Source organism: Hippocampus comes, unplaced genomic scaffold, assembly GCF_001891065.2.
Source record: "Hippocampus comes isolate QL1 unplaced genomic scaffold, H_comes_QL1_v1.1 scaffold171, whole genome shotgun sequence".
In the NCBI taxonomy this organism is placed as follows: domain Eukaryota; kingdom Metazoa; phylum Chordata; class Actinopteri; order Syngnathiformes; family Syngnathidae; genus Hippocampus; species Hippocampus comes.
In genome coordinates, this window is record NW_017804806.1 from 369,260 (window position 1) to 396,842 (window position 27,583).

At 42.3% G+C, this 27,583-nt stretch overlaps 5 protein-coding genes and 1 long non-coding RNA gene across 8 annotated transcripts in view; 3 read left to right on the forward strand and 3 right to left on the reverse strand.

The window, feature by feature from the left end:
• Window positions 1–1,876: 1,876 nt before the first annotated feature.
• On the reverse strand, window positions 1,877–4,266 carry LOC109510511 (coiled-coil-helix-coiled-coil-helix domain-containing protein 5-like). Its single transcript, XM_019860898.1, has 5 exons — window positions 4,187–4,266; window positions 3,315–3,448; window positions 2,967–3,107; window positions 2,729–2,880; window positions 1,877–2,098 (listed from the first exon to the last, which is right to left on the reverse strand). Coding segments are annotated over exons 2-5 (324 nt in total). The 5' UTR covers window positions 3,317–3,448; window positions 4,187–4,266; the 3' UTR covers window positions 1,877–2,069.
• Window positions 4,267–6,683: 2,417 nt separating this feature from the next.
• LOC109510699 (coiled-coil-helix-coiled-coil-helix domain-containing protein 5-like) lies at window positions 6,684–8,255 on the reverse strand. The gene is made up of 4 exons (XM_019861233.1): window positions 8,122–8,255; window positions 7,774–7,914; window positions 7,536–7,687; window positions 6,684–6,905 (listed from the first exon to the last, which is right to left on the reverse strand). Coding segments are annotated over exons 1-4 (324 nt in total). The 5' UTR covers window positions 8,124–8,255; the 3' UTR covers window positions 6,684–6,876.
• A 171-nt stretch (window positions 8,256–8,426) lies between these two features.
• atp13a1 (ATPase 13A1) lies at window positions 8,427–18,188 on the forward strand. Of its 2 annotated transcripts, XM_019861115.1 has the most exons (26): window positions 8,427–8,592; window positions 8,756–9,184; window positions 10,642–10,731; window positions 10,851–11,114; window positions 11,529–11,684; window positions 11,760–11,829; window positions 11,911–12,017; window positions 12,824–12,953; window positions 13,147–13,202; window positions 13,278–13,404; window positions 13,477–13,614; window positions 13,688–13,808; window positions 13,912–14,069; window positions 14,279–14,454; window positions 14,535–14,645; window positions 14,723–14,848; window positions 14,935–15,037; window positions 15,544–15,737; window positions 15,885–15,981; window positions 16,055–16,239; window positions 16,340–16,454; window positions 16,533–16,729; window positions 16,831–16,973; window positions 17,054–17,165; window positions 17,449–17,592; window positions 17,672–18,188. In XM_019861115.1, the coding sequence occupies exons 2-26, from the start codon at window positions 8,831–8,833 to the stop codon at window positions 17,780–17,782; spliced, it is 3,585 nt and encodes a 1,194-aa protein (XP_019716674.1). In that variant the 5' UTR covers window positions 8,427–8,592; window positions 8,756–8,830; the 3' UTR covers window positions 17,783–18,188. The 2 variants fall into 2 exon arrangements, with proteins under 2 accessions (XP_019716674.1, XP_019716583.1); XM_019861024.1 differs by lacking the exon at window positions 8,427–8,592 and having other exon boundaries at window positions 8,682–9,184.
• A 759-nt stretch (window positions 18,189–18,947) lies between these two features.
• Window positions 18,948–23,086, forward strand: dsn1 (DSN1 component of MIS12 kinetochore complex). Its single transcript, XM_019860416.1, has 11 exons — window positions 18,948–19,041; window positions 19,304–19,340; window positions 19,850–20,120; window positions 20,192–20,265; window positions 20,508–20,580; window positions 20,662–20,728; window positions 20,798–20,851; window positions 20,928–20,999; window positions 21,075–21,225; window positions 21,351–21,438; window positions 21,533–23,086. Exons 1-11 carry the CDS (start codon window positions 19,007–19,009, stop codon window positions 21,622–21,624), a joined length of 1,014 nt encoding a protein of 337 aa, XP_019715975.1. The 5' UTR covers window positions 18,948–19,006; the 3' UTR covers window positions 21,625–23,086.
• A 301-nt stretch (window positions 23,087–23,387) lies between these two features.
• LOC109510295 (uncharacterized) lies at window positions 23,388–26,587 on the reverse strand. The gene is made up of 2 exons (XR_002167106.1): window positions 26,495–26,587; window positions 23,388–24,555 (listed from the first exon to the last, which is right to left on the reverse strand). It is a non-coding gene; the product is annotated as an uncharacterized LOC109510295 (long non-coding RNA).
• Window positions 26,525–27,583, forward strand: part of pbx4 (pre-B-cell leukemia transcription factor 4) — a 30,490-nt gene continuing 29,431 nt past the window's right edge. Inside the window, exon 1 of one of the 2 annotated variants that reach the window (XM_019860214.1) lies at window positions 26,525–27,486. In XM_019860214.1, the coding sequence (XP_019715773.1) occupies window positions 27,302–27,486 (185 nt within the window). In that variant the 5' untranslated portion in view covers window positions 26,525–27,301. The remainder of the gene's footprint in view (window positions 27,487–27,583) is intronic. The other variant, XM_019860295.1, reaches the window with a different exon arrangement.

A 27,583-nucleotide genomic window follows, 5' to 3' on the forward strand; every position in this document is an offset into this window, starting at 1 on the left:
TATATCCATGGCACACCACATATGACATGGTACACTACATTTTAAAACTCACGGGAAAATATCGTGATTCGCAACCACATTATATTGTATCTTGTATATTTTTTTTAAATTGAGTTGTGCACATTGGATGCCAAATTAATGGTGCAAAAGGTTTTGAAATGATTCATCTTGGTCTATTTTTTTTTTTTGGTGGGGGCTCACAAAAACCTGGCATTTGAACAGGTGTGTGTAGATTTTTTTTATATCAATGGTACACCACATACGACATGGTACACTACATTTTAAAACTCACGGGAAAATATCGTGATTCGTAATACAGCCGACAAAATACTGTAAAATAACTCGAGGGACAGTTTTGCGCTCAGGTTAGCGTGTGTATGTTTCACCTGAGACGTAACTCAGGATATTACGCTGGCTAGATTTCAAATGTAACCGATTATTTATATCCGTGAAGCAGTGATGTTTTGAAGCAACCCGACATATGAAACGAGCATTTCAAAAATGACAGTGGAACCTCCAAAAGAGGCACAATTTGAAATTCAAATACCCCACCAAAAATTGTGGGCAAATGTGGAGGAAGTTTGACATGATATGACAAGCATGTGGAGCAGCGCTTCGGGGTGGTTGGAGCGCCTCGTTGTCAGCTGTGAGCCCCCCGCATGTCTTGCCGAGAAGATGAAACAGCTAGGAGGAGACTTTTTTTTGCTGGGGGCTGTCTCTGTGTCCTTATCACAATTAGGAATTGTAAAATTGTATTTAGAATCAGTTCATTCCGTTTCTTTTATTTTCAGTCGGGAAATTTGTTCAGAAAAGCTTGTGTTCAACTTTGGAGGTTCCACTGTACTTGTATTACTGTTTTTTTTTTTGGTTTTTTTTGCATGATTGGCTTATTACAGTAAAATAACATTTTTTTTTTTCTTTGCATTGAGACACCGCAACAGGGTTGTTTTTAATTAAGCCTTATTCGGAGACAGGGTCGACAAGAGACTTTTAACTTTTTATTTGATAATCTCATCATCAAGGAGTAAACAAGCACTAACAATGGCCATCTACTGCCCCCCTGACACTGGCTACAAAACTATGAGCTCCAAAATGTAAATGTGTGACTGTGTTGCTGTATATATATATATTTGTAGTAGTTTCTTTCCATACATATTTATTTCTCTCATCAGAAATTAGATGGGTGGATATTTTCTACCTTCTTCTGTGATCAACGAAACGCAGCATGGTTATTTGTCAGTGTAGGCTATCACGCGTAGCCTTAGACAAACAGTAAGGCAGCATCAGGCTCAGAAAGCAGGGCTATTTAAAAGGGAAAAAAAATAATAATAATAAAATGATAAAATATGCTTTTAGCTGCTAGAGCTCCTAAAAAGGTTCTTTCACATCAAGTTTGACACGTGCGCATTTCTACGGTGATATTTTGTGGGGGTAACTTATTTGTGCCGTCTTAGCTGAGTTGCAATCTTTTCGTTCAGTGGCTACCAAGGTGATGTGCTTTGAATGTATAATGTTGCTGTATATTCAATACAGTCTTCAATTTCATCCAATAGCGTGCTGACCTTGTTTGTTCTGTATTTTGATGATACCTGGTTCACCTCCTGCGCTTTTTTTTTGCCACTATATTGCCATCATTCAAGAAGAAAATGTTTGTTCTCTTTGGTGGTCACAGAGATCATAACTCAACAAACTCCCCTTTTTGAGTCGGCCTCCTGCTGCTCTTTTCTTCCCAGACTCCCTATTTCTTAGTCAGCGAGTTGTCAGATTTTGTGTGGGAGTGCAGCATTCTTGTTTAATATTTGACTCTGACTCAGCACGGTAGATGATGACGGCGGGCAGATATATGGAGCTGAAAACAAAAGAAGGAAACCTCCACTGGTTGAGTAAGACATACCTTAGTTTTAATGAAATACAGCGTAGAGGTGTGTCACATTTATTTTTGTCTACGCAGCCTGGCAGTAGGTACAAGTCATGTCTGATTTGAAAGTAGGAAAATAATTACTGTCTCAAGTCGAAGAAAACAAAACAATTTTTGCTTTTGGATAAGTGTTGAAATAGATGGTTCAATGTTACGACGGCACAGGTACTGGTTTTGTATCTAGGGGGGAAAAAAAAGGAATACAACAATATATGAATTAGTCATGCAGCAATAGTCATTGGATTAAAGTAGTAGAAGGGTCTTCCGTTTACGACTGTCCCCACGTATGTTTTGAGTTTGGGTGTTATGCCCAAAGTCTAACCCAGAGCTGGCATCGACTGCAATTGAGAGTAAGAGTGAATCAACAGCGCCTCTGTTTGTTGTAGCCAAGTAGTGCACTACACCATCGTTTCCCAACAAACTACATCTGTGAGTAAATTCAGACGACATCATTATTTGACTTTCCATACGTTTTGTGAAATATTTATTTAGTGGTGCTGTGAGACTGGTTCAAGTAAAAGGGGTCCCTTGGCTCAATAAAGGTTGGGAAACACTGCACTAAACCACACAGGTTGCAAGTTACAGAATTACTTTTTTAAAGAGCATTGACATTTCTCATCTAGAGGTGGGTAGTACATATTCTTCCAAAAGTAAGTGTATGGCAAAGTACTTTTTTATTTAACTTGAGTTGTATTATTCTTTATAAATAATTGTCCTTTTTTCTTGAGTACAGTTTTTGCTACTCTGCCCACTTTTAGCCCTTTCCTATCTTTCAACAGTTTGCCTTTTCGTGTTTTTTAACTGGCTTACCCACTCCACTGAGATCCACCGTCTCAGCACAGCCTAGAAAGCGAGTGACGTGCGCTGAACAGGAGGCAGGCGTGCTCTGGTTTTCCCTCAGACACTTCTCGAACTCCATAAACTGCTTGGAACAGTCTTGTCTGATCTTCTGGATCACTGGGCTAGCGTGACAGATGTAGACATAGGTAGGATACGCGAAACAAGTGTGCAATTTGGGGGTCATATGTGTTGAATACACATGCCTTACTGTGATGATGTGCATTGGGCAACCTTCATCTTCAGTTCATGGCACTTCTCCTGCCAGATTGATGGGTTGGAGGCCACACATGACCCATAGGCATCCATTTCCTTATGGCAATACTTTGCCGTGATGTCCATAGCCGCTTGCCTGAGTGGAAACACATGCAGCACTGTCACGTCATTGGAAATAATATAGCTTAAGTTAGTTGCAAAGGTTTTGCAACATAAAAACACACCTCAAATAGGGCTATTACTCAACAGGCATGCAACATTAAAGTAAATGTTTGCTCTCTATATATTTAACAATATCTCTACAATACAATTTGATGTACACGGAAGCAATAAATATTCTTACATTTTGCTATTTTATGCTCGTTTGAAGCGATGACGCTGATCAGTCAAGGTTACCCTTCTCCATGTGGCGCCATGAAAATGCCGTGAAGACACGCCTACTTAGAATCCCATTGGATGGAAACCAGGAAGTATTCCCTGTGATTGGACAGAAACCCAGCTAGAACACATCATCTCAAATCCTACTGGTTGATTTGATGTCAGTCATGCAACTGACTACCCTAGTTGAACGGAAGTTTAAAAACACAGCACTAATTTGATATTTGGCTCATAACCAAACATGTCGTTTTTCTCATGAAAATGGTTCATATTTGTGCGAAGATGTTCATTCGTAAAGTGCGCCTGTATGAAAGGGCGGAACAGTTTGTTTTCCACGGTTTACTCATCAAGGCATGCGTACGCATCTTACGGGCTGACGTATGCGGAAACGATCGTTGATGAAGAGGGACCATAGAGAGAAATTGGGCACTTGAAGGTAGTACTGGGGAACGTTTTGAACTGAATTGACTTGAACACAACTTTATTGTCAAATGCGCTGTACGTATGTGTAACAAACAGCACAGATGAAATTTCTTCCCTCTCAACATAAAACAAGAAGAGCAGCTGCGGGTGTCCGCGCCGCGGCGTTTCGTGTGTAGGATCGCGTTTTGCCGGCATCACCGCGACGGGGCGGTGGTGGATAACAGAGAGGCCCAGGGGGTGAGCAGTGTACGATGAACAACGCCAAAAAAGAGGACGAAATGACCGCGGACGGCGTCGATGGATCGGGCGAGCTACGAACAGCCCCCTCGCTGAGCCACAATCAGCATGACAATAGCACCGGCGACGAGCTGGTGAGCTCAGTGACGCTCTACAGGCGAAGGCCGCGGCTCTTACACGGCACCGTCTTCCCGTTCCTGACGGTCCTCTACCCGGGCTGGTTGTACGTGTGGCTGGGGGTGTACGGTGCGTCGGAGTATCCGGAGGCAGGCCTTCTGGCTCTCGCTGCCATCGGGATCGTTCACGTCCTCACGGCGCTGTCCGGTTATTGGTCTGTGCACGCCCACTGTTGGCTTACTTGTTCCAAGGTAAACAGAAACTAAGTACATCACAAAAATGACGATATTCCATTGACATTTGCTCTGTCAACTTCATGGGAATCACAGAGGGGCAGCATCAATGAACAAGGTTACAGCACAAGTCCCATTCTACTTCTGAACTGTTATTCTGTGTTCATGTGCTCACACTGTACTCCTGGATAACTGTTTGTACCATTTCTACAGCTAAAATGGTAGAATTGTGATTCCATGAGTTAAATTTCTATAACAAAAGTCGATCCACTCGATGGCCAATTATTTCCCCTCGTCCCTTCTCTGTCCATGATGAGAATCGCTTTTGAAACACTGGAAATGTGAAAGATGTGCAGAAGCACCTCTTTTGTGGTATTTATGTCATGTTGAATGAAACACAGCACTTTTAAACAAAAGACAAACAAAACACAACATGCTAACCGAACTGTGTATCGTGGATATAAAGGTCTACAAAAAAAATGAGCCACACCCCAGTCGTAACGAGGGTGTGCACACTTGTACAACCACATTATATTGTATCTTGTATAATTTTTTTAAATTGAGTTGTGCATATTGGATGCCAAATTAATGGTGGAAAAGGTTTTGAAAGGATTCATCTTGGTCGATTTTCTTTTTGGTGGGGGCTCACAAAAACCTGGCATTTGAACAGGTGTGTGTAGATTTTTTTTATATCAATGGTACACCACATACGACATGGTACACTACATTTTAAAACTCACGGGAAAATATCGTGATTCGTAATGCAGCCGACAAAATACTGTAAAATAACTCGAGGGACAGTTTTGCGCTCAGGTTAGCGTGTGTATGTTTCACCTGAGACGTAACTCAGGATATTACGCTGGCTAGATTTCAAATGTAACCGATTATTTATATCCGTGAAGCAGTGATGTTTTGAAGCAACCCGACATATGAAACGAGCATTTCAAAAATGACAGTGGAACCTCCAAAAGAGGCACAATTTGAAATTCAAATACCCCACCAAAAATTGTGGGCAAATGTGGAGGAAGTTTGACATGATATGACAAGCATGTGGAGCAGCGCTTCGGGGTGGTTGGAGCGCCTCGTTGTCAGCTGTGAGCCCCCCGCATGTCTTGCCGAGAAGATGAAACAGCTAGGAGGAGACTTTTTTTTGCTGGGGGCTGTCTCTGTGTCCTTATCACAATTAGGAATTGTAAAATTGTATTTAGAATCAGTTCATTCCGTTTCTTTTATTTTCAGTCGGGAAATTTGTTCAGAAAAGCTTGTGTTCAACTTTGGAGGTTCCACTGTACTTGTATTACTGTTTTTTTTTTTGGTTTTTTTTGCATGATTGGCTTATTACAGTAAAATACCATTTTTTTTTTTCTTTGCATTGAGACACCGCAACAGGGTTGTTTTTAATTAAGCCTTATTCGGAGACAGGGTCGACAAGAGACTTTTAACTTTTTATTTGATAATCTCATCATCAAGGAGTAAACAAGCACTAACAATGGCCATCTACTGCCCCCCTGACACTGGCTACAAAACTATGAGCTCCAAAATGTAAATGTGTGACTGTGTTGCTGTATATATATATATTTGTAGTAGTTTCTTTCCATACATATTTATTTCTCTCATCAGAAATTAGATGGGTGGATATTTTCTACCTTCTTCTGTGATCAACGAAACGCAGCATGATTATTTGTCAGTGTAGGCTATCACGCGTAGCCTTAGACAAACAGTAAGGCAGCATCAGGCTCAGAAAGCAGGGCTATTTAAAAGGGAAAAAAAATAATAATAATAAAATGATAAAATATGCTTTTAGCTGCTAGAGCTCCTAAAAAGGTTCTTTCACATCAAGTTTGACACGTGCGCATTTCTACGGTAATATTTTGTGGGGGTAACTTATTTGTGCCGTCTTAGCTGAGTTGCAATCTTTTCGTTCAGTGGCTACCAAGGTGATGTGCTTTGAATGTATAATGTTGCTGTATATTCAATACAGTCTTCAATTTCATCCAATAGCGTGCTGACCTTGTTTGTTCTGTATTTTGATGATACCTGGTTCACCTCCTGCGCTTTTTTTTTGCCACTATATTGCCATCATTCAAGAAGAAAATGTTTGTTCTCTTTGGTGGTCACAGAGATCATAACTCAACAAACTCCCCTTTTTGAGTCGGCCTCCTGCTGCTCTTTTCTTCCCAGACTCCCTATTTCTTAGTCAGCGAGTTGTCAGATTTTGTGTGGGAGTGCAGCATTCTTGTTTAATATTTGACTCTGACTCAGCACGGTAGATGATGACGGCGGGCAGATATATGGAGCTGAAAACAAAAGAAGGAAACCTCCACTGGTTGAGTAAGACATACCTTAGTTTTAATGAAATACAGCGTAGAGGTGTGTCACATTTATTTTTGTCTACGCAGCCTGGCAGTAGGTACAAGTCATGTCTGATTTGAAAGTAGGAAAATAATTACTGTCTCAAGTCGAAGAAAACAAAACAATTTTTGCTTTTGGATAAGTGTTGAAATAGATGGTTCAATGTTACGACGGCACAGGTACTGGTTTTGTATCTAGGGGGGAAAAAAAAGGAATACAACAATATATGAATTAGTCATGCAGCAATAGTCATTGGATTAAAGTAGTAGAAGGGTCTTCCGTTTACGACTGTCCCCACGTATGTTTTGAGTTTGGGTGTTATGCCCAAAGTCTAACCCAGAGCTGGCATCGACTGCAATTGAGAGTAAGAGTGAATCAACAGCGCCTCTGTTTGTTGTAGCCAAGTAGTGCACTACACCATCGTTTCCCAACAAACTACATCTGTGAGTAAATTCAGACGACATCATTATTTGACTTTCCATACGTTTTGTGAAATATTTATTTAGTGGTGCTGTGAGACTGGTTCAAGTAAAAGGGGTCCCTTGGCTCAATAAAGGTTGGGAAACACTGCACTAAACCACACAGGTTGCAAGTTACAGAATTACTTTTTTAAAGAGCATTGACATTTCTCATCTAGAGGTGGGTAGTACATATTCTTCCAAAAGTAAGTGTATGGCAAAGTACTTTTTTATTTAACTTGAGTTGTATTATTCTTTATAAATAATTGTCCTTTTTTCTTGAGTACAGTTTTTGCTACTCTGCCCACTTTTAGCCCTTTCCTATCTTTCAACAGTTTGCCTTTTCGTGTTTTTTAACTGGCTTACCCACTCCACTGAGATCCACCGTCTCAGCACAGCCTAGAAAGCGAGTGACGTGCGCTGAACAGGAGGCAGGCGTGCTCTGGTTTTCCCTCAGACACTTCTCGAACTCCATAAACTGCTTGGAACAGTCTTGTCTGATCTTCTGGATCACTGGGCTAGCGTGACAGATGTAGACATAGGTAGGATACGCGAAACAAGTGTGCAATTTGGGGGTCATATGTGTTGAATACACATGCCTTACTGTGATGATGTGCATTGGGCAACCTTCATCTTCAGTTCATGGCACTTCTCCTGCCAGATTGATGGGTTGGAGGCCACACATGACCCATAAGCATCCATTTCCTTATGGCAATACTTTGCCGTGATGTCCATAGCCGCTTGCCTGAGTGGAAACACATGCAGCACTGTCACGTCATTGGAAATAATATAGCTTAAGTTAGTTGCAAAGGTTTTGCAACATAAAAACACACCTCAAATAGGGCTATTACTCAACAGGCATGCAACATTAAAGTAAATGTTTGCTCTCTATATATTTAACAATATCTCTACAATACAATTTGATGTACACGGAAGCAATAAATATTCTTACATTTTGCTATTTTATGCTCGTTTGAAGCGATGACGCTGATCAGTCAAGGTTACCCTTCTCCATGTGGCGCCATGAAAATGCCGTGAAGACACGCCTACTTAGAATCCCATTGGATGGAAACCAGGAAGTATTCCCTGTGATTGGACAGAAACCCAGCTAGAACACATCATCTCAAATCCTACTGGTTGATTTGATGTCAGTCATGCAACTGACTACCCTAGTTGAACGGAAGTTTAAAAACACAGCACTAATTTGATTTTTGGCTCATAACCAAACATGTCGTTTTTCTCATGAAAATGGTTCATATTTGTGCGAAGATGTTCATTCGTAAAGTGCGCCTGTATGAAAGGGCGGAACAGTTTGTTTTCCACGGTTTACTCATCAAGGCATGCGTACGCATCTTACGGGCTGACGTATGCGGAAACGATCGTTGATGAAGAGGGACCATAGAGAGAAATTGGGCACTTGAAGGTAGTACTGGGGAACGTTTTGAACTGAATTGACTTGAACACAACTTTATTGTCAAATGCGCTGTACGTATGTGTAACAAACAGCACAGATGAAATTTCTTCCCTCTCAACATAAAACAAGAAGAGCAGCTGCGGGTGTCCGCGCCGCGGCGTTTCGTGTGTAGGATCGCGTTTTGCCGGCATCACCGCGACGGGGCGGTGGTGGATAACAGAGAGGCCCAGGGGGTGAGCAGTGTACGATGAACAACGCCAAAAAAGAGGACGAAATGACCGCGGACGGCGTCGATGGATCGGGCGAGCTACGAACAGCCCCCTCGCTGAGCCACAATCAGCATGACAATAGCACCGGCGACGAGCTGGTGAGCTCAGTGACGCTCTACAGGCGAAGGCCGCGGCTCTTACACGGCACCGTCTTCCCGTTCCTGACGGTCCTCTACCCGGGCTGGTTGTACGTGTGGCTGGGGGTGTACGGTGCGTCGGAGTATCCGGAGGCAGGCCTTCTGGCTCTCGCTGCCATCGGGATCGTTCACGTCCTCACGGCGCTGTCCGGTTATTGGTCTGTGCACGCCCACTGTTGGCTTACTTGTTCCAAGGTAAACAGAAACTAAGTACATCACAAAAATGACGATATTCCATTGACATTTGCTCTGTCAACTTCATGGGAATCACAGAGGGGCAGCATCAATGAACAAGGTTACAGCACAAGTCCCATTCTACTTCTGAACTGTTATTCTGTGTTCATGTGCTCACACTGTACTCCTGGATAACTGTTTGTACCATTTCTACAGCTAAAATGGTGGAATTGTGATTCCATGAGTTAAATTTCTATGCTCAGTTGAGGAAAAAAAATCTCCATATTACAAGTGATAGCTGCAGCTTTGTCAAAACCATGTTCTCAATGGGCCACACAGTTACATTTCCCCCAGAAGATCGAAAAAAAAGGGATATTCACCTGATTGATACGTTTCCACAATTGGCCCTGCATTTCATATTTGTAATGCAATTTTATTTATCTAGGACATTGAACAACAGTAGTCGCATTAATTAAGTGCTCTATGGAAAACAAAAAGACAATGACATAATGACATAATCACAAATATCTGCGTAAAATACACTTGGTACATTTTGTGTGAAGCTGATAGTAAATGGGAGAGAGAATTGTGATTCCATGAGTTAAATTTCTATACTCAGTTGAGAAAAAAATCTCCATATTACAAGTAATAGCTGCAGCTGTGTCAAAACCATGTTCTCAATGGGCCACACAGTTATGTTATCCCCAGAAGATCGGAAAAAAAAAGGATATTCACCTGCATTATATTGATACGTATCCACAATTGGCCCTGCATTTCATATTTTTAAATGCAATTTTATTTGTCTAAGACACTGAACAACAGGAGTCGCATTAATTAAGTGCTCTATGGAAAACAAAAAGAAAATGACGTGATCACAAATATCTGCGTAATATACACTTTGTACATTTTGTGTGAAGCTGATAGTAAATGGGAGAGAAGAGACTGATAGTAAATGGGAGAGAAGAGAGAGATTGAAGTCTCAACGACCAGATGTCAATGGTTGGAACTCTAAAAATCGTAATCTCATCATCACACGGTGCATGCTATCACTCGCGTTTGTTCCAAGCAGAGTTTGAAAGTAAACAAGCAACGGAATTTTTCTAAAAGCTGATGGTAGTTCCGCTTGGTGAGTAACACACACAGAAAGATTGATAGCAATTCTCCTGCCGTAGTTAGTCCTTATGCTCACTTTGCGTTACTAGACTACATTTTAGCACCTTTTACACTCTTCTTTGGGGTGCACCACGGCACTGATATTCTTCAATAAAAACGTGGCCTTGATTTTGAAACATGTTCTCAAGGTACATACAAGTCTGAAATTGCAGATAGGATTGGATTTGAGCTCGTTTGCTATCATTGCCATTACAAAGTACAATGTAAAATTTTAGGGTTTATTTTTAGAGAAATCCAGTGTCACATGTTGACTTCCGGATAATGTTTTAAATGTCTGTGTGGATTTGTCACCTGTTCACCAACAGGAACTGGACCCAAGTAAGGCTACACTGGCAAAGGTTGTACCTACCCCCAATAATGGTTCTGCTGAGCTTGTGGCACTACAGAGGGACAAGGTGAGGTCGGACCTGGACTCCAGTTAGCTCCTAGTTTTCCTACTGCGTTACATTTATAAGCATATTTATTGTCTAGTGGAACTACAGACACTGAAATATTTTTTTTTCCCCTGACACAGGATGAAAATGGAGACGAGATTCTGTCATTTGAGTTTCAGAAAATCCGTTACACTTTTGACCACAAAGAAAAAAAATGCTTCTTTCCCATCGCATTCCCCATCAACCACCCGATGGGCTACTTCCAGTCGTGGCGCGGTTACCAGGAGGAAGCCGACCTCAAAGCGGCGGAGAAACGCTACGGCACCAATCATGCCGAAATGATCGTTCCCGATTTCTTGGAGCTATTTCGGGAGAGGGCTACTGCCCCCTTTTTTGTCTTCCAGGTTTGTCAGAATGTTTCTCCTTTTATGGCACTAATACATTAAATACATCTGCGGACTCGGGTCAATGAGTGGAGCCCAAGTTTAAAAGCAAGCATGGTGAAGCGGCATTTAACTGTTATGCTGCACAAAAGTGTGCCATACCCTTGACTACGGTCTTTAATCATTTAAAATCAACTTACAAAGCGACTTTTTTATTTCTGTAGTTAGCTTTTAAATGCCTTCGATTTTTTTTTTGTTTGTAAACATTCAATGTACGTTCTTTTCCTTTGAGCATATCTAGCTGTTTGTAAATGCTTTTAGGTGTTGTGCTTTTGGTTGTGTGAAGCACATGAAGTTGAAATGGGCCATGTAAATAAAATTGCCTTTCCGTTTAACAGGATATGCAGATAATTGGTTGTGCTTTTCATACGTCAGGTATTCTGTGTGGGGCTGTGGTGCTTAGACGAGTACTGGTACTACAGTGTGTTCACGCTTTTCATGCTGGTGGCGTTCGAAGCCTCCCTGGTCCAGCAGCAAATGAGGAACATGTCTGAGATCCGGCGCATGGGGAACAAGCCCTACATGATCCAGGTTGGCTTTCCATCCAAGCTACACACCCCTTTTGTCTGCAAAGCCGTTCAGTTTAACACGGGGTGTTTGTGGCAGGTGTATAGGAACCGTAAGTGGAGACCCATCTCGAGTGATGAGCTCGTTCCAGGTGACCTTGTCTCCATTGGTAAGTGTCAGACCAGATTTTCGCTGTCGGCACTTCTTTAAAAATAAGGGGACGGTTAGTGTGTATTGGTCTGGTCTCCAGGACGTTCCCCCCAGGACAACCTGGTACCGTGCGATGTGCTTCTACTGCGCGGTCGCTGCATCGTGGATGAGGCCATGCTGACTGGAGAGTCTGTGCCTCAAATGAAAGTAAGAATATGAGGGGGAAAAAAAAACAGACATTTGAGAAAGAGCTCATAGCCAGATCGCGACATGCAAGGTTTTCCTTCCAAACGATAGCCTCTCACACTTCCTTCCCCTTTGCTGTCTTTGAAACGTCATCCAGAGTCTGCAGTAAAGCTAGAAGGCATGTTTATTTTTCATGTTTATGTAATGAGTTATTCATATGAATTTAATGTACTCCATTTTTAACTGGATTTAATCTCTGTAAAATGTATTTTTTGTTGTTATTGTGGAGTGTGTGGAACGGATGAATTGGATTTACATTGTTACCTATGGGAAATGTTGCTTCAGTTTTTGTAGGATACGGTTTCAGTCTCACTTTGTGGAACAAATTAATCACGAAAAAACAAGCTTTTACTGTTTAGCAGAATTATCATAAAATTGATGAGGTTTATAAAATTTGAAAATCTCAGAATCAGAATCATCTTTATTGGCCAAGTATGTAGAACACACAAGGAATTTGTCTCCTCCAGGCTTCTTCTTGTGTCATGTTTACTGCTTTGTTTTTGTTTTGTTGTAAAAAAAAAAATTGACAGAATTCATTATTCTGTTTTAAAATAAATGTAAGAATAAGCGAGAATGGAAAGGAAACTACCGGTAATGTGGTTTACTGTCCAAATGATGGGATAGTATGATCCATTATCGTCTGGGTAGAACTGTATTTTGGCTACACAGAATTTAAATGTCTTGCTAAATTTAAAAAATAAATAAATAAAAAAGGTGTTTATTGTGTTGATATTAAATAACTGCTGACATTTTGCTGCTTTGTTCAGGAGCCGGTGGAGGACTTGGACCCTGGTCAAATCCTCGACCTTCAAGCAGACTCTCGGCTCCACGTCATCTCTGGGGGCACCAAAGTGGTACAGCACAGCCCCCCTGTAAAGGCCAGCGCTGGACTCAAACGTAAGCTAATAAGTTTTGCACTGTTTGTAAAAATAAGCGAAATAATTTTGGTGAGCTCTCACATCAAGTCAAAAGTTTTTGGTAAATGTGAAGTGCCTTTGCTACAAGTCTTTTCCAGACGAGATGAAAACCTCAAAATCATTATTTCCATGAGTGTGTCACCTTCCTTTATCTTTTCCTTTCCTATGTTTAGCTGTCGACAATGGCTGCATGGCCTACGTACTGCGAACTGGATTCTACACCTCTCAGGTGCATTTCTTCTTCATATGAGTGTCACTTACCGAGTCGGCGGTAAATGTAATCTGGAAACGCGTTTGCATGCAGGGTAAACTTCTGCGCACCATCCTCTTTGGTGTGAAGAGAGTCACGGCAAACAACCTGGAGACATTCATCTTCATCCTCTTCCTCCTGGTGTTCGCCATTGCAGCCGCTGCCTACGTGTGGGTGGAAGGTGAGGTTTGCACAATGACCGATTTCTTCAGTTGGCATACATAGTGTCCAAGTGTTAACTGTCCGACACTAGGAACCAAGGACCTCAGCAGGAACCGCTACAAGCTTTTCCTGGAGTGCACTTTAATCCTCACCTCGGTGGTTCCACCGGAACTCCCCATTGAGCTTTCTCTGGCTGTGAACACATCTCTCATCGCCCTGGCCAAACTTTGTAAGCATGATTGCGTTTACGGCCCCCCTCTGCGCATTTATCGTGGCTCATTCCCGTCCGTCCTTGCGTTTAGATGTATTCTGTACCGAGCCCTTCAGGATTCCGTTTGCGGGGAAAGTGGAGGTCTGCTGTTTTGACAAAACGGGAACACTGACTAGCGATAGTCTGGTGGTGCGAGGAGTAGCGGGCCTCAGGTAAATGGCTCCTTATTGATTTTACTTGTGTGAGGTAGCGGTGATTCGTTCCACGCCTGTATTGTATTATTTAATCCATCTCAACGGATTTGTATCTGACTAGGGAGGGGAAAGACGTGATGCCCGTATCGGATATCCCGGTGGAGACGCATCGGGTCGTGGCGACCTGCCACTCACTGGTCACTCTAGATGACGGACAACTGGTCGGAGATCCATTGGAGAAGGCCATGCTGACCGCTGCCGATTGGACCCTCACTAAAGGTAGAGTTTTCGTAAGGACATGGATACGAAGGGTCACAGATAAGACGTCTGATTTCAGATCGGAAGATTGAGGGTTTGAGTCTCTTTGTGGTTATGTTTCCTGTTGTGAATTAAAATAATGGAACAAAATTTGTTACAATTAAGGTGGACTTCTTCCCAATGCTAGTTCGCCAGTGAAACAAGCTTCTTAATCTTGCCTCTTCAACCAGATGAGAAAGTCTTCTCACGTAGCATCAAGACCCAGGGCCTCAAGATCCATCAGCGTTTCCACTTTGCCAGCGCTCTCAAGAGGATGTCAGTTCTGGCCTCCTACGAGAAGCTGGGATCCACAGAACTTTCCTACATCTCCACGGTTAAAGGCGCCCCGGAGACGCTCAAAGCCATGGTTATATATTTCGCTCTGTCTCAAATGTGTCATCGAATTGTTGAAAAGGTTTTGTTCAAATAATGTGGCTGTGCTTGTAGTTTTCAGAACGTCCTGAGAGTTATGATAAAGTGCACAAGGAAATCTCCCGGGAAGGGGCGAGAGTGCTTGCTTTGGGTTACAAAGAGATGGGACATTTAAGTCATCAGCAGGTTTGTCATGTCTCTTGTTTCCAAAAAGTGCGCTTTATATTTAGTTTGAACTTATTTGGATCTTTGCGTTTTTGTAGGTTCGGGAGATGAGCCGCAGTTCCCTGGAATGTGACTTGAACTTCGCCGGCTTCATGGTCGTGACATGCCCCCTTAAGAGTGACAGCAAGGCGGTCATCAGAGAGATCCAGGAAGCATCTCATCATGTAACGAATGCAATGCAATGCGAAGGTCACGGAACGCCACGCTGCTTTTGTTCCAATTCCGATGATTCGTATTCTTGCTCCCTCAGGTGGTGATGATCACAGGGGACAACCCCTTAACGGCGTGCCATGTGGCCAAGGAACTCCACTTCCTCCAAAAGGAACGAACACTTATATTGCAATCATCTCACGGTAGGAAATTGGATGCGCTTACCAGCCACAACATTGTGTGGTACACTTGCACAATCAAAAAACTCCAACCATCAATGATTCCGGTTACAGTTCATACTGAGAGGTGTTTCGAATATTTTGAAGTCAAGTGAAATTATACCGCGTACGTGGTAATACCTTATTCTGTTGCAATTTTGGTACTGATTAGTTTTATCCAATAACACTCGTATTTAACACTAGCCCGTCTGTAGTGTTTCACATGATGTGTTAGCATCAAGCTAGCAGACGTTTGGAAGCCGAAGCTACGAGCTATGTGTTTGCGTAAATATACAACGTCAAATTCTCTTTATTTTGTGTCATTTTTATGGAAACTTTAACTGAAATTCCCAACAAACAGCTTTGTGCAAGGACGCGAGACCTTTCGAAGAGCTGTTCGCAATCTGCCAGAACTGCACTCCGAACGCTCAGGGAGGATAGAATAATATATAGTATGACATGATTATTGTTATGGTGCTGTGTTTTCCCAGGCGGTTGGCAGTGGGAGTCCATCGATGGCGCTGTGCACGTACCCCTTTCGCCTCCCTCGGTCTCCTCCTTTGTGCACCAGTATGACCTGTGTGTAACCGGGGAGGGGCTGGCCAGACTGTGCTGCGACCCCCGGCTGCTGCACGCCCTCTTACCTCACATACAAGTGTTTGCGCGAGTGAGTCCAAAACAGAAGGTAAGACCGAAGACACAAAATGAGGTTGGGATTCATAAGCGTTATGTAAGCAAGCAATGATATCGACTTCTCGGAATAGAGTTCAGAGCAAGCAAAGCGGAATAGAATGCATTTAAGCGGGGAATTTGCATCTGTGCGTTGTTCCAGGAATTTGTCATCACCAGTCTGAAGGGGCTGGGTTATGTAACACTGATGTGCGGCGACGGTACAAATGACGTCGGCGCTCTCAAACATGCCCACATCGGTAAGATTGTCCACAACATGTGACCATTTTTCTCTTCACCGTCACGAACGTTTGTTCTGATACGTTTACACAGGTGTCGCTCTATTAGCCAACGCCCCTGAGCGCATGCCAGAAAAAAAGAAACGAGGGAAAGAGAAGGAGGCGCCTGCCGTTGACTTTCGGCCTTCGCTACCTGTCAATGCCGGAGGCAAACCGAGTTCCAGAGGTGCCCGGCAGAGGATGATGGCCCAGAGAGAGGAACAACTCGCAGCACAAAAGGTGACCTTCAATCTTATTACCTTTTGGATACTTTTTTTTTTTTCATTGTTGTTGTTTTTGGGATAATAAAGCACTTTTTTTTTTTTTTTTTTTTTTACAGGAAAGGATAAGTCAAGTCCTGCGGGAACTCGAAGACGATCAGGTGCAAATCGTCAAACTGGGTGACGCCTCCATCGCCGCCCCCTTCACCTCCAAACTGTCCTCCATTCAGTGCAGTGAGTGAACAAATGTCACATTGACAGTTTAGTCTGCTTGCACACCTGAAATGGCTTCCTTTCTCCGTCTCTGTCCAGTCTGTCATGTAATCAAGCAAGGCCGCTGCACCCTGGTAACAACGCTACAGATGTTTAAGATCCTTGCTCTCAATGCCCTGGTGCTTGCCTACAGTCAGTCCGTGCTCTACCTGGAGGGGGTCAAGTTCAGCGATTTCCAGGCAACCCTGCAGGGTCTGCTGTTGGCCGGCTGCTTCCTCTTCATCTCTCGCTCGAAGGTGAGAATTTGTTTCCAGAAAATAGATCTCCCTCCAATCAAATGTTTGTGATTCCTCTTCATCTCAGAATAACGCTGTGTATCCCCCTCTCGTTGACTCAGCCGCTGAAAACGTTGTCGCGGGAGCGACCCTTACCGAACATCTTCAATCTTTATACCGTGTTGACGGTGCTGCTGCAGTTCGCAGTCCACTTCTGCAGTCTGGTCTTTCTTTACAAAGAGGCGCAGAGCAGAAGTCCGCCAAGGTAAAAAAAAAGGCGGGAACAGTGTGGCTTCTGCTTTTACCTTGGTATGCCGTCACATTTCTCCATTTTGTCTTTTACAGAGAAGATCAGTTTGTGGATCTGTACAAAGAGTTTGAACCCAGTCTAATCAACAGCACTGTTTATATCATGTCCATGGCTATGCAGATGGCCACGTTTGCCATTAACTACAAGGTAATTGCCTGAACACAGCTACAGGGCTTCCTTGGTTTATGACAGTCCTGCCTTTTTTTTTTTTTACCATGGTGTAAGAATGGCGTGGTGTCTTCAGTTGCTCAGTTATTGTCCTTTTTTTTATATTTTTTGGCTTCAAATTGTTTTTCATTGGAATATTTGCTGCATTTATGACTTATGTGTGACAAGAACCTTATTCTCCGTCATAAACCGAGGAACCGTATTCTTGTCTCTATATACTTTATAGTCTAACAACATAATGCATCTTCATTCTCTTGCGTAGGGTCACCCCTTTATGGAGTCTCTCAGTGAGAATAGACCACTACTTTGGAGCATCGCTTTGTCTGGATTAGCAATTGTGGGACTCCTTTCTGGTTCTTCACCTGAGTTCAATGAACAGTTTGCCCTCGTTGATATTCCGACTGAGGTGGATTGACACATTCTTTTTCATGAGTTGTTTTAGTGTGATTCTCTTGTAATAATGGTCTCCTGTATTTTCCCCATAGTTCAAAATGATCATCGCCCAGGTTCTGGTGGTGGACTTTTTCGCCGCCCTATTTGTGGACCGTGTACTGCAGTTCTTGCTTGGTAAAGGAACTCTGAGGGTGCCTTCTTGAACTCTTCCTGCCATCAGCACCCATGGTCCTTATGTACTCTAAAAGGGAGAGGAGACTTGGGAAAGGAAGATAAGAGAAGTGAGATCGTCATGGCGGGCAGCGCTGTACACTCCACTCCCTCAGTCCGCTCCTCCCCGTCCCATTCCCTTAATGTATTTTCATCAGTTACGCTTTGTTCTTTTTCCTCTTTTATCCCCAAACTTCATCCGTTCCTCCCCACAGCCACACAAGGCCATGAAGAGCAGTATTGAGAGGAGTGCGAGACTGTGCCAGCAGAGTGATACACTCAAGACACACAAGAGGGGCATTCTCCAAGAGAATTAACGAGCTGTTTTGATTACTCTCCTTGATTTTGTAAAAAGTGAAAAGACATCTCTAACAGACTTATAAAAAGACTTACAAACAATTAGGTCTGTCAAGTGTTTGTTTTTCTCAATCACAGATTTGTCTGGATAGCTCCGGGGACACATATTGGAGACAAAAATTACCATGGCATTTAGTTTTATCTATCTCTAAAGGAAGGTTATCGGTATTGATGTCCGTATAATAGCCAGGATTTTTTATTTTTGAACATTTTCCCAATGTCGAATGTTACGCAACTCAAAACAACAAAAAAAAATGATGAAGCAGCTGAACTGAAAGTGCAAGGGAAAAACATTGATTTTTTTATGTCCAATGAAACCAATACTAGGACTGAAAGTACAATATAATGTGGTCATTTTTCATAAAACAGAGCCAATAAAGAACATTTTATGGACATCTTTTTTATTTACAGTACACCTTTTGCTTCCCTGTGAAAATAATTGAAAGATTATATTAGTAGTGCATTAAAGAGCATTGTATATACAGTCTGTAAGGCATGAGATGGTACATAAATATGATGTCAAGGTGAGTGTCAATTTCTGGGTATTTACAGGCTAAGACTGGTAATGAGTAATGTCGGTAATGTACAGTGCAAATTGAACTAATTTGAATTTGAAATGTAATTTGAAATGTAACTAAAATCTTAAGTGTGACACTTCATATAATTGTTGAATTACAGTACAAATATTGTAAAGAATGTTATTTACTTTTGGAGATAGTGTTTTTTATTATATTTTTTGCTTCCGTAAAACCTAATATGTTGAGCGAGTTCGTCATTAAAACTACAGCTCCCATAGTGCAACGGTGAATAAAAAAGGCGGGGCGAGTTAGGCGCGCGATGTCAGCAGTTTGAAAGAAAAAATGGCGGAAGAATCCTCGTCCGCTGATCAACACTGGTTTGTTTGCTTTTGATTCCAGTTGTTATGAAACGTTCTGTTGTAGTTAAATGAAATCCAGGCATTATCAAAGCCTTTTCGACCTTGTCTAAGAGTCACTTTAATTTAAGTAGCCCGTGTCAGTGCTAAATGGGTTGGGCGTGCTAGCTTGCACGGCAAATTAAAATGTCGGCAAATGTCAATTTAACTGTTTCTAAAAATGCCGCTTGTCGTGAGGTTTCAAGTATTTCATATAATGTGCACTCATTTAAATGTTTTGCAGTTGCGGGCCTGTCGCCGCTGCGGAAGGCACGAGCGAGGTACGTATGTTTAATCGATTTGACATTTAAGTTAGTTGCTGGAGCTCAGTGGTTCGTAACTTAGCATTATGACTGTGCGCATTTTCGCATTCAGTTGTTAAAAAGCAATAAAGAAAATGAATTGGTCAAAAGTAGGTTCGAGTGCACGTTTACGTGTTCACAGCACCTTCATCGCCCCTGATAAAGAAACTGAGGATGAACTTGTTCCATATTGAATATAGTAAAATTAAATCGCCCAAATGCACAAAATGCAACCAAAAGATTTCAATTATATTGTCATTGGTATTTTCTTGCTAGGAACGTGCAAGATCAATGAAGAATACTGGCAAATGTAATGAGAACATTTTCAACTTTCTGAATTGTCCTGACTTCACAAGTGGTGTTTATTATGTTAGGATTTTTAAATGTAATTGGGGGTGGCGTTTGCGATCTGCACTGATATTCAAAGGAGTTTGATGTGAATCACTGCTTTAGATGACAGGCCAATAAACAGTATTTTCTTAATTCAGGTCAAGCAGTCACCCAAGCGCTGTTCATCCCCCGCTGCTCCAGAGGGCATCCCTCCACAAAAATCACCCCGCGTTGAAATCCTGTTACCCGGCACACAGAAGCTCAATGCTGGAGAAGAACATCGGGACACAGACATGCTGGGAATAGCGTCAGGAAGCACAGAGGAACCTGAATCCTGTCCGCCTGCAAGGTCCACTGCACGGAGGAAATCATGGAGAAGAGCCACCTTGACAAGGCGCTCCCTGTCCGCACTTCCCAATCCGTATCAAAGTGAGTTGAACGCATTACTCATCAAAATGACCATGTGAATATGTAGTAATTTTTTCTTCTTCTAAATATAGCTTTGTGCAAGCCCATCAGCATGTCCTTATCACAACAAGAGAGGTTGAGTGTATTGATGAAGGCTGCAATGGAGGTAAGGTCACAGCCAGAATGAAAATGCAATATAGAGTGTTCCCAAACAAAGTGACTTAATTTGAAATAGGGCTGAAACGTTGAATCAAATAATTCAATTCTAAGATGCAGTCAAAGCAAAATCTCTGTCCTTGAAGCTTTGCAGTGATCATATTTCCAACAGACTAATGCATATTCAATTTCTAAAGGATGTAGAATTTTCTGGAACACCCTGTATTTTAAAAATATATCTCTTGTCTACAGCTGGCCACAGATAGACTTCACAATTCGCTCCAGTCAGTGCCAAATTCCTCCCCGGAGTCTTTTCAGAAACAAGGTGCACAAAATAGCTGATTCTCCACTTCTTACCTGAGGCTTTTGGAATTAATTTCCAAACCTTTTTGTTTTCTTCCTTTAGTTGAGAAGTTGAAGAAAAAGTGCAAATCCGTGGCCAAGAGCATAAGCAGTGAACAACAGAATCAAAGGTAAATCGGGTTATTCCCTGCATGTTTTTATTTAATTGATTTTTTTTTTCTCACACAATTTGCTTTCAGGATTGGTGAGCATGGAGCACGGACAGCTATGGTGATCGAAAATACTATTAACAGGTTTGATGGTCTTAGATAAGACTATCGGGAATGAAATCACTACACTTAAAAAAATTAAAATAATGGTTTGTTTTAGGATTGAAGCTGAAAGTCAGTCATGGGGAGAACTCGCACTCAAACACCAGAGTAAGGCAGAAGAATTAGAAAGGTGAGCGTGTGAAATATTGAGCAACAATCACCTTTTTCATTTTATACTAATGGTTTGTTGTCCTTCTTGTCACAGGAAACTGGCTCAGGGCCAAAAGGAACCCATCGCTTTAGACCACGCGTGTGTGGCCCAGTCCTCACAGTACCAGTTAATTCGGAGTAAACCTGACTACCGTGACCTCCTCTGTAGGCTACAGTCCACGCTGCGAACTACGGCAACTCTTGTGGTACGTACACTGTGATTTTTTTTTTCCCCCCTCCCGCACACATTTCCAGCCTATTCTACTGTCCATACATGTTCATTAATTTATCTTTCATCGTGTCATTGTCGATTTTGTTTTTTAATGCACAGATGGACGCCCAGTGTCAACTCGCACGAGAGCTTCAGTCCGTCAAGGAGTTGTCACAGTTGGTGGTGAAAGAGACCAGTGGCCGTTTAGGTAATTATTATTCAGTATTTCTTGGTATTATATATTTTTGGTGGTCATCGTAATTAAACATATGGATCCGTTTTTTTTTTTTTTCCCCTCCCAGCCGCTCAAGCAGGATTTCAGGATCTTTCTACCAATGTCATTCAGGACCTAATCAGTGCTCCGTTTACATCCTCAAGCACACAGTCACATTAAATAGACCATGTATGAATTGTGTATAAAGAAAAAAAAGCCTGTTTTTAATTCGCGTGTTTTATTTTGCGAATAATGGGGGCGGGGGGGGGGGGATCCTACGCTTGATCATGTAAATAGTCTGTGTTGATAATTGATGTAATTCATGCAAGCGTCCAGCTGGTGGCAGTGGCTGTCCTGCAAACATTTGTTTCAAGCATGGGGCCTCTGTTCTCTCTTTACAAAATGCCTTCTCACCTCTTAAAAAAAAAAAAAGAAAGAAAAAGAAGCCTCAAAGACATGACTGTCATGAAAGCACACACGCATGTTGGTTCAAAGAAAAAATACGTTTTTCGGGTTTTATGATCCGGAGTCCACAAATATTCAGGTATTGTGTTAAGAATACAGTAGTTACATATCCAGAGATGTTCTTTTTTTGTTTAGTTTTTTCATACTTGCACACATAAGAGTCGACTCCGAGCATACAGTCGATGGTGTAAATTTTAAAACGAATAAAGCATGTATACTTAGAAGTACAGTACCATGCTTCCTCAGCCTGTTTTATATTTCTATTTCTTGCCCGGGCTCTTCCTCGGGCCCGTTCGACTCTCCCTTTATCTTTTGGTGCTGCATCTATTTCACTTCATCAGTGTCCCCTGACCATTCAAGAGAAAGCCCCTCCCCCCACAGTGACTCACCCCCATTCTCTTGCATTTGGCTGGGTCGCTGAGGCAGAACGAAGCTTTTGACATTGTACCAGTCAGTCAGAAGCTTTGTTTGCTATCACTCCGATCTCCTGGAACTATTCACTAATTAATGTTCCTGAGTAATTTGTAATTTGTAGGGGTGCAGCACGAAGAAGAGGGAATGTCTCTTTTCCTCCTCTGTCGTGTGCGTGCGCTGGTGGTTATGATCTTGACTAGAGCGGGGGTGACATTTTCAGTGGGATGGTGTTCAAGGGGGCTGACGGGAGAAGAGGGACAGGCGAGGAGGAAAAAAGACGAGCAGGGTTGTGACCGTGAGAGTTGTGAGCGAGGGAGGATGGCGCACAGCAGGAGAGATCGATTCTTATTTAGATGAAAATGAGGCTCGATGCTCGTGGGGTGAGAGGAGGGCACCTTAAGCATCCAAATGAATAGGAAGTTTCACAGAAATGATCCTTTAAATGAATCGACAACAATTAAAAAAGAAAAAAAAAGTGCAAGGTCCACAAAGGCACTGTCATCTCTTCACTTGCAAGGAAGCTTTTCTGTGGGCAGTCAAATGCAATTACTTTGGCATTAGATGGTAATCCTTACGGCTTGTCACTCAAAAAGTGTGAGGGACAAAACACTCGAGCCAAACCTCAATGGCCCGTTTAGGAGTTAAGTGTTTGCTTTTGAACTATTTGATAAAAGGTGAGACATGGCTCACCTTCTTGTTTGTAGACTCACAATGAAAGCAAGCAAGCTTTGTTATGGAGTCGAGCGTTTATTTTACAAGATTGTGGGTGTTACTGCGTGCAAACATTTTGCCAGAGGTAACAATGCAGGTATACGAAATCGGTTCTATTATAATTTTGTATTGAAAAAGTCCCAACACACCCCTGTTCAAATAATGTACCTTTTTTTGTGCTGTAAAAATGAGACCAAAGTAAATGATTTCAAAACTTTTTTTTTCCCCTGTGTTATTGTGACCTATAACTGACTTGAAAATGTGGATGCACAAGTGTGCACACCCTCACATATTTGGCACATAACTGCCATTGGGCGATTATGTTATAGTCTGAAGCCAAGGTGAAGTTTTTTGGCCATGGTGGTAGCATGATCCTGCTTTGTAGTTGTTTTTCCCTTGAGCTGGAACTGAAGCCGAAGTCAAGGTGGGGGGGAATTATGAATTGGCAGTCCGTGTTAGCACAAAAACCTTCGAGCTTCTGCTAGAAAGCAAAAGAAATGTCAGGAAAAGCCGATTAGCACAGCTGAACTTATTCGGGGGTTCATAAAGAGGCACTTTAAATGTCGGCTGGTGTGTGCGAACTTCCGTTTTAACATGAGTTTGAATGGGATTCTGAGCGCAGCCACATTCAAAGTGAGTAAGCACGCATTGTAGTCGCTGATTTTTAATGCCCCGCTTGCAAAGATTCATAATTAAACTGAGTAAAAAAAAATACATTTATATCACAAAATGCTTATTCAAGAAACCCATGACGCTTAACTCTCATCCTAAAGTAACCCGCTACTGTCAAGTAATTCAGTGCTCTTTATCACAATCCAATCAATACTTGCAGCTCTGCTTACCTTGAGTAAAGCCACCAGTGGCACATACACTTAGAATTACAAAACTCTTTTCACTTTAATGACAAAGTTGAACATACACCTCTCAGATTTTAATAGTATAAAAAATGCTGTAGAGAAAAAAAAAACAAATATTGTGACAGCACACCTTGGTCGTGTTTCCAATTGTACAACATCAGGAGCGATGTTACTACTGCTATTAGTGTTTACTCTATTGCTTACGTACTTGCTGTCTCCAACTTGAGATTGATTAGCCCCAGATTGCTGTGGACTGATGTGTGGAGAGTCAGCATAAAGCGGCGCCAGTTTGGTCGCTACTACCTTATGCACACCCATCATCTCCTCATAGTACATCTGGGCCTGCTGCATCGGCCTTTCCTACGCACGCATCCAAGCAGCCATTCGTCTTGGAAGGCTGTCTCTCTCAACTGAGTGATAAACTGCAGCAGAATTGCCCAGTTTGCAAAAAAAAAAAAAAAAAAAAAGAGAGACACAAGGACACAAGTTTTTCAATCTGTGCTGTCATCATTTTCAAACTGGAAACTGATGCGATGTTTCGTAGGCTTGCCAGTGATACGAGGATTCTCTTCTGTTGTGCTTTTCCGGGGCATTGTCTCTCGCGTGATGTAAATTCGACCACTTTGGCATTATCAGATGGGCTATTTTGTCTCCTCGCAGCTCACTGAACAGAAACAGATTACAAAGGTTTATACTGATGCGCCTAATTAGCACCCTTCTTGATTGTCATCAGCACATCTTTTTGCATACATTACACACCATTTTAGTTCTACGTTTAAGCCATCACAGCAGCAGCGGTTACACAAAGACTTTTGTGAGTCGTAGAAGTGATGTGTCTCATTTAGCAGGTAGTTTTTAGACCTCAGGATGTGATCACTGTATACGGTGGCATTTACAAAGTCTAACACACGTCATGTATGATGTTGACATAATAAAACATTTAACTGTAGCCGTGGCATTTAAGAAACTCTTTACCATGTGATATTGTGTGTCTACATGTGTTGCTGAATAGTTTGTGTTCAAATATCATTCGCTTGATGGGTAATAGCACGACAAACATCGATGCTAACCGTTACTCCATAAATGCTATTTTCCTTTATGTGTTAGCATTAAGATAGCCGAAGCATTCGCAAGGCAAAGTTGTTTGGTTATTTTGAATACACAACATGTAATATCTTAGTTTGATGTTAAGTTTGACGGTAAACCTCTGGGAGTGGCAATAAACAACATAATGCCTCTTTTCTGAAGAACTGCTCATAATCTGCTTCTTGTCAAGTAATATGAATTGAGTTCACTGCCACCTTGCGGCGCTCGCATCACAATGTGCATGGCAAAAAAAACAAACTAACAAACAAAAAAACATTTGTAGGCCGACATTACACAAGCATGGTAGGCAACATAGCTATAAGGTTGTTCAAATATTACTTTATATTTTAAATTGGGTGATGTAATCTTCCAAACTAATGATGATGATGAAAACAACATGATTCAATACCTTTAATAAGCATAATATGAATCGCCGAGGGAGGTGGAAACATAAAATCTTGACTCAGATGCCACATTGGGTAGGCACTTAGAATAAAGAGACGGTAATAGCTGAATAGTAAAACTAGAAGTAAAACTTCTCACCCTTTGACGCCGCCTTGGGGAGAGTAATGGACAGTTGGCAAGCTCTCATTGTCATGCAAGTCAATGGCCATTATGCTTTCACCTACATGTTATTTATGTTAGCAACTGCTTTGAGAACCTCATTTGCATGTGTAATTGATATTTAATGAATTGCCATTGTTTTGAGCGGCCGGAACCATTTCCCATGTTGCAGTAAGTTGCATTTCCTGTTCTATGTTTATTATCACACATTTCCCTTTGCCTTTACTCCCAGTCAAAACAGCAAAACAGTGCACATTATTTTGGCTATACATGCTGTCAAATTCTACCAATTGTTAAAGTGGCAATTAATGATTATTTTTATGATAGATTAATCTGTAGATTATTTTTCTGGGAAATTTGGATGAAAATCTGTTCACTGCTAATATTGCCATTTGCGTGATTTTTTTTCATGAAACATGCTCAATGCGATAACAATTGCCCTCATTCGTGATATTGCACGAAAAATGAACAAATATTGTATGGACACGTTTGAAAAGAGAAATACAGCCTCACTAAAAGTTGTAGCGTTGCATTGTTGCGCATATTATGGGCACTTTTTAGAATAAAACTGTTGACATCAAAGCACCCTAAAACAGTTTAAACTTTCTTGGCACCAAAACGTGTGACCAGTGCAATCGATAAGGTGTCGATTAATCGTTACATCTCCATAAAATACATTTATTAATGTAAAGCAACGAAACTGCAACAAACTACTTTCCATGTTGCGATTTCGGATTGTCCTCAACAGGGATCATTCACACAAAGAATAATAATCATGTTTTTACATTAGGACGTACAAAAGCTGATTTCAGTGATGCAGCTCTTATATCGTTCTGCAATTTTTTCCAGCGTTTCCTTTATTGGGCTGGAGTGAGTGTTTAATGACTAACATATTGATGACGTCAGTGGCTAGCCATGCATAACGCCTGCCACGAGGGAGAAATGATTTTCACCTGGACAAATATTGAAGCAACACCACCCCCCCCCCCCCCCCTCCGAGGGTCGCGTCGCAAAAAAATGTTCCATGACCATATTCCACCTCCATGAAATTCGTAGGGTGGCAAGTTGTCGGGGAAGTGGACTTTTCGCCACCCGCTAGCAAGCAGTGTCGTGTGGGTTGCAAGTGAGTGTGGAAGAAGCCGAGCTCGCCCACAGCACCACCAGCGAGTACAGCACATCCCACATAGTCGCGCGACACTCAGCAACAACAATGGCCAAGCGTAGTCTGTGGCGGTAGGAGCTCTGTCTCGCTCTCTCGTCGGAGTCCTCCCTTCCCCGCTTTCACTCGATTTTTGGACTCGGCGGCGGCGAAAAATCCACCCGTAGAGACTGGCGCTGGTGTTTTATTTTTTTGTTTGATATCACTCATCCCACAATGTTCGAGGCGAGCCCACACGGACCGTGCGTGTGTGTCCCCGCTGCTGCTTCTTCTTCTTGGCCGCTGGGTTGCGGCTACTAACCTAGCTGCTTTTCACTCGGTGCTTAGCTAACGCTTTTAGCCCCCCCACACGCCCACCCCCGTCGTTTTTTTTTAAACAACACGCCAATGTTTTAGGGTATTTACGTGAACTGCTTCATGACAACAACTGTTGCCAACTACCTACTATTCGTCAAAGAAGCGTGCGTGTATGTTTGTCGCGGAAACTAGTTTGCGGGCTAGCTAACAGGCTAGCTATTTGTGTGCGTGTGTGTGCGCGCGTGCGTGTGTGCGTGTATTCGCGTAAAGGAAGGAAAACGGCGAGTTTCCTTTTTAACAAAGTATGGATGACCAGACCAGGATGCTGACGGGTCTCACCGGACTTGGTGGACTACAGCCAGGCGACGTGGGCGACCCGGACTCTGTTCGGAAACAGCAGTCCCTCGGCCAGCCCCAACAAGACATCGGGGATATCCTACAGCAAATAATGGCCATCACCGACGAGAGCCTGGACGAAGCACAGGCCAGGTAAGAGCGGCCAAGAGCCATTTTCCATCGCGTTGCTACGCTGCTCTGGAGCTTGGACTTCGCAATCACGGTTCTTTTAAAATAATTATTTGTAATA